The sequence below is a fragment of the Alosa pseudoharengus genome, unplaced genomic scaffold, assembly GCF_046254945.1.
Source record: "Alosa pseudoharengus isolate Yale_2024_CS ecotype anadromous, Long Island Sound unplaced genomic scaffold, YU_APseudo_1.1 YU_APseudo_1.1_scf_15, whole genome shotgun sequence".
Lineage (NCBI taxonomy): Eukaryota > Metazoa > Chordata > Actinopteri > Clupeiformes > Clupeidae > Alosa > Alosa pseudoharengus.
This window is the reverse complement of record NW_027468620.1, coordinates 13,321,525-13,328,850: the sequence shown is the minus strand read 5'-3', so window position 1 is coordinate 13,328,850 and position 7,326 is coordinate 13,321,525. Positions and strand designations below refer to the sequence as shown.

At 45.7% G+C, this 7,326-nt stretch overlaps 1 protein-coding gene across 1 annotated transcript in view; it reads right to left on the bottom strand.

Moving 5' to 3' along the window:
* Positions 1–1,544: 1,544 nt before the first annotated feature.
* The window catches only part of ogfrl1 (opioid growth factor receptor-like 1), an 18,737-nt gene continuing 12,955 nt past the window's right edge, over positions 1,545–7,326 (bottom strand). Inside the window, exons 6-7 of the mRNA XM_076285627.1 lie at positions 6,532–6,677; positions 1,545–5,121 (exon numbers count right to left, since the gene is read on the bottom strand). Coding sequence (XP_076141742.1) covers positions 4,485–5,121; positions 6,532–6,677 — 783 coding nt within the window. The 3' untranslated portion in view covers positions 1,545–4,484. The remainder of the gene's footprint in view (positions 5,122–6,531; positions 6,678–7,326) is intronic.

Below are 7,326 nucleotides of genomic sequence, written 5' to 3'. Positions count from 1 at the left end.
ATCAGTGGAAACATTTTATTTGCATCCATAGCTCTCAAAATGGTTCTTATAATACCAACCAAGCCTCTCCATGTCTCCACAGTGATTGTAGACCGCACCTTTTTAGCAGCAATCTGGGTTTTGAGGCAGGAACGATTCTTTGCCATCACTCTGGCCTTGTGCTCACTTTTTTGATGGAATGAGGCCTGGGCTCTGGCTGAGCCATGCTAAAATGTTTTCTCTGTTAACCTTTTCTTGCCTTGTTTGGATGTTTTGGATCATTGTGTGGTTTACAGTAATGGTCCAAGACCGCCTATTGGGGCAGGTCCCTTGGCAGGCTGCCTGATCTTTTCCTCCAAAAATCTTAATAATGTAGGTCCTTGTTTTAGTGTTACCATTTACTTTGAGAAGGTCAAACATATTGGTCAAGAGAAAATCAACATTAAATCTATATTTGCCAGGGGTATGAATAATTTTATTCTTAACTGAATATCAGTCTACAAATATGCCACTTGTTTGGCATTTGCAAATCAATTGACTACATATTAAGTGAAAATGCACACTTCATAAACATTTCAAACACTGTGTGCTTGCTGTATAGAGACAAAGGAGGACCCATTAGGAAACAGTATGGGGGCTGTCTATGAGGGAAAGCATCATACAAACTGAAGCCGTTAATGAGCTCACAGAGTCCTGATTCGGAATGTAGCAGCACGCTAACCGCACGGGGCCCGCCGCTACACAGAGAGACAGAAGGAGAGCTTAGAGAGACGCACACAATTACGACTCACAGCGGGGACTAGCCCAAGATCAGCGCATCAGCAGAGACGCCACAAAGTCTTATACACTCCAATTCCAAAGACTAATTCCTCTGATTGATTCTGATGGGGTATTTTGGGGAGCTGATAAGAGTCTGATGCTAACGACAGATACGACTTAAGGACTTGGGTGAGATGTTTAGTGAAAAGCGCAGTTGCTCATTCAGCCGTTTTGTCATATACAGCTGTTTTGACAGTGAGAGAAGGAAGGGAAGAGAGATAGAGAGGGAGATGGAAAAAGAGACAGAGAGAAAAATGGAGAGACAGAGCGAAAGAGAGAAGTAGAACCGATGAAGCATTTCATTGAAGAGGCAGGTCCATCTCTTCTTTTCAGAGATTCTAATAGTCTCAGTGTTTGTAAAGTAGAATTTATTGCTACCTCAAAGTGTCCTGTGCAATGTAGCTTGAATGTTGTAATGTAAATCTTTTTTTAGGATAAAGGCGTCTACTACTGTAGATATATAAATGTGAATGTGAATGTAGATGACTTTGCCTCCTCTAAGAACATCTAGCATTGGCTTCCACAGTATATCAGTACAAATCCAACGGCATTTCACCAGTTCAACGCTGTCAATCCAGCAATGGGTCTACTGTGACACATGACTGAAATTAATTTCCCAGCGCACAATGAGATTCTCTGTCACAGTACAGAAATAAAACACCACACCAAGTCTATTTCTTGCTTTGTTGTATATTTTAATATGACAGAACACCATAAAATGTTTTGAGCACCATAAAATGTTTTTTATAAATTATCTACACATTTATAAAATGTCAGTACATATAAGGTACCTTACACACTGAAGTCAGACACTGGTCACCACGACTACCACACTGATATGGCACAGCAGAGGAGGAGACACTGGAGTTTTGAACACTTTACACCAGTACTGTGAGAAGTCACCGCACAGGAAGGCGTCCACTACCACTAGCAGTCCTTTATAAAAAATCTCAAGTACTAGAGGAAATCAGTGTTTGTGTGGTGTGTAAATATGTTTTTGTCTATCTGTGTGTGTGTGTGTAAATACGTGTTTGTCTATGTGAGTGTATGTGTATATGCATGCTTGTGTGTGTGTGTAAGTGAGAGTGTGTTTGTGTGGTGTGTAAATATGTTTTTGTCTATGTGAGTGTGTGTGTATGTGCGTGCTTGTGTGTGTGTGTGTAAGTGAGAGAGTGTGTTTGTGTGGTGTGTAATTATATTTTGTCTATCTGAGTGTGTGTGTGTGTGTTTAGGTGTGTAAATATGTGTTTGTCTATGTGTCTGTGCATGTGTGTGTGTAAGTGAGAGAGAGTGTGTGTTTGTGAAGGCATGGTTTGGAGAGATAAGCAAGTAGTGGCAGCATTCTACATATTAATACCTACTACCAGTGCAAGAGGCAGTTTCCGCAATGCCATGTCTGCCACATCAAACTTTCATCTGCTGTTACCTCGCACACAAACACACACACAGCGTGCACACCCACACACAGCCAAGTACACACACACACACACACACAGAGCGCACAAACACGGCCATGCGCACACACACCAACACACACACAGCACGCACAAACACGGCCATGCGCACACACACACACAAAACGAGATCAAGGGTGGCAGAAATGCCCTTTGCAGCGCTTAACTTAAGTGTCTACAAAACCCAAAAGACTGCTTTCTCTACTTACACACACACACACACACACACACACACACAGTACTGACTGTAAAACCCTCTACACCACATATAGAGAGCCCCGTGTACTCAACCCCCCACTGTTTAATCTGAGCTGGCACAGCGTGCCTTCTTTTGGGCGAACAAAAGATTGAGATAGAGAGAGTGAGAGAGGGAGGGAGAGAGAGAGAGGGCAGGGGGGAGGAGAGAAAGATGGAGAGAAGAAGAGGAATCAGATGAGTTGAAATGCAGTGAAGAAAAAACTTCCCTCGTCTCTGCTCGTAATTCCCACCAATGGGGAGGCAGAGATAAGGGTAGTATAGGGGCAGGAACAGGGAAACTGAAGACTGTGGTGCACTCTCTCCTCTCTGTGTGTGTGTGTGTGTGCATGCTTTATGCATTTAGGTGTGTGTGTGTGCATGCAAATGTGTGTGTCTGTGTGTGTGTGTATGTGGATACACAATATATTACTCTTATTTTAATCCCATAAGAATCAAAGAACACACTTTAAACATTGCATGTATATTCATACAGTGGGTGGGGAACCAGTGGCATACACACACACACACACACACACACTTAAAAAAGAGGCACTTCATTGTTGAGAATACACACACACACACACACACTGATAAGCATATAAATAATATGCCGTAACAGCAGTAAGTACCTAACACACTATGTTTTATACCTGAAAATTCCTGCAAAACACAACAGATCAACTTTCAATCTTTCTAAAGATTTCAGCATCTGCAGGAGCAAAACCTCATCTAACTGAACCCTATCGATGTATACTTAGTCTTTCACACCATCATAGCAACATTCTTATCCTCTTTTGTGTTTAGGATAACTCAAAGTTTCATTGCAATCATATGTCAAGCCAGAAGCTGCTATTGGATACAGTTGCTCTGTAGGCCCTATGATTCCTTTATGAGTTGCACAGCTATTTTCCATACTGAGTAGCTTTGCTCTGGGGGTATTAGGGAACTTTGTTGCAGATGCATGAGCCTTCAGAAAAGCTCGACCCTGCTGTACATCACAGGCCTCCAGCTGTCTGAGATGCTTCCGCACTCTCAAGCCCTGTGTGTTTGTGTGTGTGTGATTGAGAGAGAGAGAGAGAGAGAGAGAGGGAGTGACACTGTGTGTGTGTGTGTGTGTGTGTGTGTGTGTGTGTGTGTGTGTGATTGAGGGAGAGAGAGAGAGAGGGAGTGACACTGTGTGTGTGTGTGTGTGTGTGTGTGTGTGTGTGTGTGTGTGTGTGTGTGTGTGTGTGTGTGTGTGTGTGTGTGTGTGCGATTGAGGGAGAGAGAGAGAGGGAGTGACACTGTGTGTGTGTGTGTGTGTGTGTGTGTGTGTGTGTGTGTGCGATTGAGGGAGAGAGAGAGAGGGAGTGACACTGTGTGTGTGTGTGTGTGTGTGTGTGTGTGTATGTGTGTGTGTGTGTGTGTGGCAGTGTGTATGTGTGTGGCAGTGAAGGCCTGTGATTAGCTGAACAGCCCTGTAGAAACTCTTGTGCTACGACAGAAAACCAAAGATGAGGAAGAACAGAATACTCCACTAACATTTCACAACAAACGGAAGACTGAGAAGTCAAGTCAAAGGTGCAATATATCACACAAAGATCCTCAATTTCTTTTTATATATGTACAGTACCTAAGCCTTTAAGTTATGTGCTTATGATTGACTACAACCGCAGTAAAAGCTACATCTTGTTAAATATAAAGTATCTACAGGATGTTTAGAAAAAGCAGAGGAGGAAGATGAGGATTAACTCTTGCAAGTCTCTGTGGAGTGTCTGGCGACCTGCCAGTGAGTCTGGAACAGCTGTCCACAGAAGGCCAAGGCTTAGAAGAATATTGCTGTGGGCGAACCCAACGAGTCCCCAAATGAACCTCTGCCCTTCGTCCACCATTTGATTCTACCTCAGTGGGACTTCAGATGCAGAGTTTCAGCCCTTACGTTCCACCTCTCTTTCTCTTTCTCTTTCTGTTTCTCTCTCTGATTCTCTCCTGCATTTTCTCTAGCTTACCTGACTCTCAGAGAGGGATGGTTTCGATGTACTCCTCCCTGTCCACCACCACTAGCCCTCGTCCATCTCCTCTCCCCTCCTTTCGTGTCCTCGACTCGCCACCTCCCCCTCCTCCTCCTCCTCCTGCTCTCCCTCCATCCTTTCCTCGCCTCCCCTCTTCCTCCTCCTCCTCCTCCTTATCATCATCATCCTCATCTTCCTCCCTCTCTGCTATCGGGGGCGAACGATGACCCCTGTTGCCTCCTCCCCGGCCTCCTCCTCCACCGCCGCTGACTGGCCCTTCCTGAGGGGGTGACCGGACCCTGGTGGTCACAGGCCCACCTCCAGGGGCTGACACCACCACAGTGGCCCCTGCTGCTGTCGCTGAGGCCCCGGGCGGGCGCCTCCTCCTGGGGGGCCCCCAGACGAAGTTCTCGGGGGGCTGGTAGTGGCGCTGGGCGAAGCGCAGGAGTGCCCGTCGCTGGGCGCGGTCGCGCAGCGTGTAGACGAAGTACTCGAGGGCACTGTGGCGCATGTTGGGCAGCGTGCCCTCCACCAGCGACTCCTTCAGGAGGAGGCGCACCAGCGACGGCTTGAAGGCCTCGAAGCCCAGCTCGCCCAGGCTCTTCAGGATACGCGTGATACGCAGGTAGTTATGCTGAGACCTGAGAAAAAACAAAATAGAACACATGAATGAATGAATGAATTAATGGATGAATGACTGAATGGATGGATGAATGGATGGATGGATGGATGGATGGATGGATGAATGGATGGATGGATGAATGAATGAATGGATGAATGAATGAATGGATGGGTGGATGAATGAATGAATGAATGAATGAATGAATGGCCAAATGCAAGGGTGACTGAATGGAAATGCATGATATCCACAATGAATGAATGAATCACAAGAAAGGGAAGTAGGTATCCATTAAAATAAAGAACAGAAGAGGTGGTCATATTTCCTAGCTGTAAGTCATTGTTGTGGGTATTGGCTGTGTAAAGGCAGTATTAGGTCATAACAGAGATAGGAGACGAGATGACAGGAGAGGAGAGAAGAGGTGGAGAGGATGGATGGATGAAGAGGGAAGGAGAAGAGAGAAGAGGCGGATGGATGGAAGGATGGATGGATGGAGAGAAAGGAGTCCAGTGAGGACTGTGGCCGTCAGCAGGGCCAGCCTCTCAGTCAGGCAGCAGATGAGCAATGACTGAGCTGGAAGAGCCTGTGTCCTCCATGGCACTGTCCTGAGGCGCTGACACATATATACACCAAACCTCTCTCACACACACACACACACACACACACACACACACACATACACACACACACACACACACACACACACACACACACACACACACACACACACACACACAGTCACTCTCCCTTGCCTTAGCTGACTATGGCCCATTGCACAGGAGACAACTGTGAGTATCTCTGAGTATTCTTTTCATGCTATTTCATTCATTCATTCAGTGAATTTCATCTTCCACAGTCCTCCTCACTCTCTCCATCCTACTCCTTTATCTCTCTCTCTTTCTCTCTCCCCCTTTCTTTATCTCTCTTTCTGTCCAGGCTGTGCTGTGCTATGGTTGACCCACTTCCTGTGAGCTCTGTGATTGGCCAATCACATGACAGTGGAGTTGGGGTCACCACTCTGACTTTGGGACATCAGGGAGGGGGGAAGTAAGGCTCCTCTTAGATACTACATCTCTCTCACACACACACACACACACACACACACACACCCTGACTCCTTTCACAAATGCACACCTACACACAAAGACACACACACACACACACACACACACACACACACCCTGACTCCTTTCACAAATGCACACCTACACACAAAGACACACACACACACACACACACACACACACACACACACACACACACACACACACACACACACCCTGACTCATTTCACAAATGCACACCTACACACAAAGACACCTACACAAACACACACACAAAGACACACACACACACACACACACACACACACACACACACACACACACACACAAAGACACACACACACACACACACACACACACAAACTCACTCGTTCAGGTGCTGGAAGCGGTCCTGCCAGTTCGCGGCCCGATCCACATTCCCATTTTTATCCAGGAGCTTGATCCCGAAAAAGTCCAACATGATGGTGTAAGCCAACAGGAAACGTCGCTTGGCCTCCCGTGTGCTTTGGAATTCCTGCCACCAACAACACCAGGGAATAACAACGTATTATAGCATGACTAACAACCATCCCAAATCATGCATTTAAAACCTAAACATACAGTATGATGGTCATTGAAGCCTCGGCCCGTTTGGTTACGCTACTGTACGTCAGTTGAAACTCTCAACCCTCACAGACAGAGACGTTCTGCTGTGTCGTGTCACAACACACGGCAACAGAACTCAGCCTCCTTCTGTTAACGTCTCTTCTGAGATCTGTGTGTGTGTGTGTATGCATCCTTGTGTGTGTTGTGGGTGTGTGTGTGTGTGTGTGTGTGTGTGTGCGTATATGTGTGTGTGTGTGTGTGTATGTGTATGTGTATGTGTATGTGTGTTAGGGCTGTAACGATACACCAACCTCACGATTCGGTTTGTATCACGATTTTTGACCCACGGTTCGATACGAATCTCAATTTTTTTCTTTTTGTTTTTGGGGGGGGGGGGGGCTAAACATTTTATTAAATAAGATTTTAATAGCCTCCCTTAGAACACCAGAGGATTACAATATAATATATCTATTATTTTATATCCTGATATAAAATTATTTTTCTGAATGACTGATATTTATGACAGCACACTTTATGCACATTAGCCTGTAGCCTAGGCCTACTATTTTTTATTACAA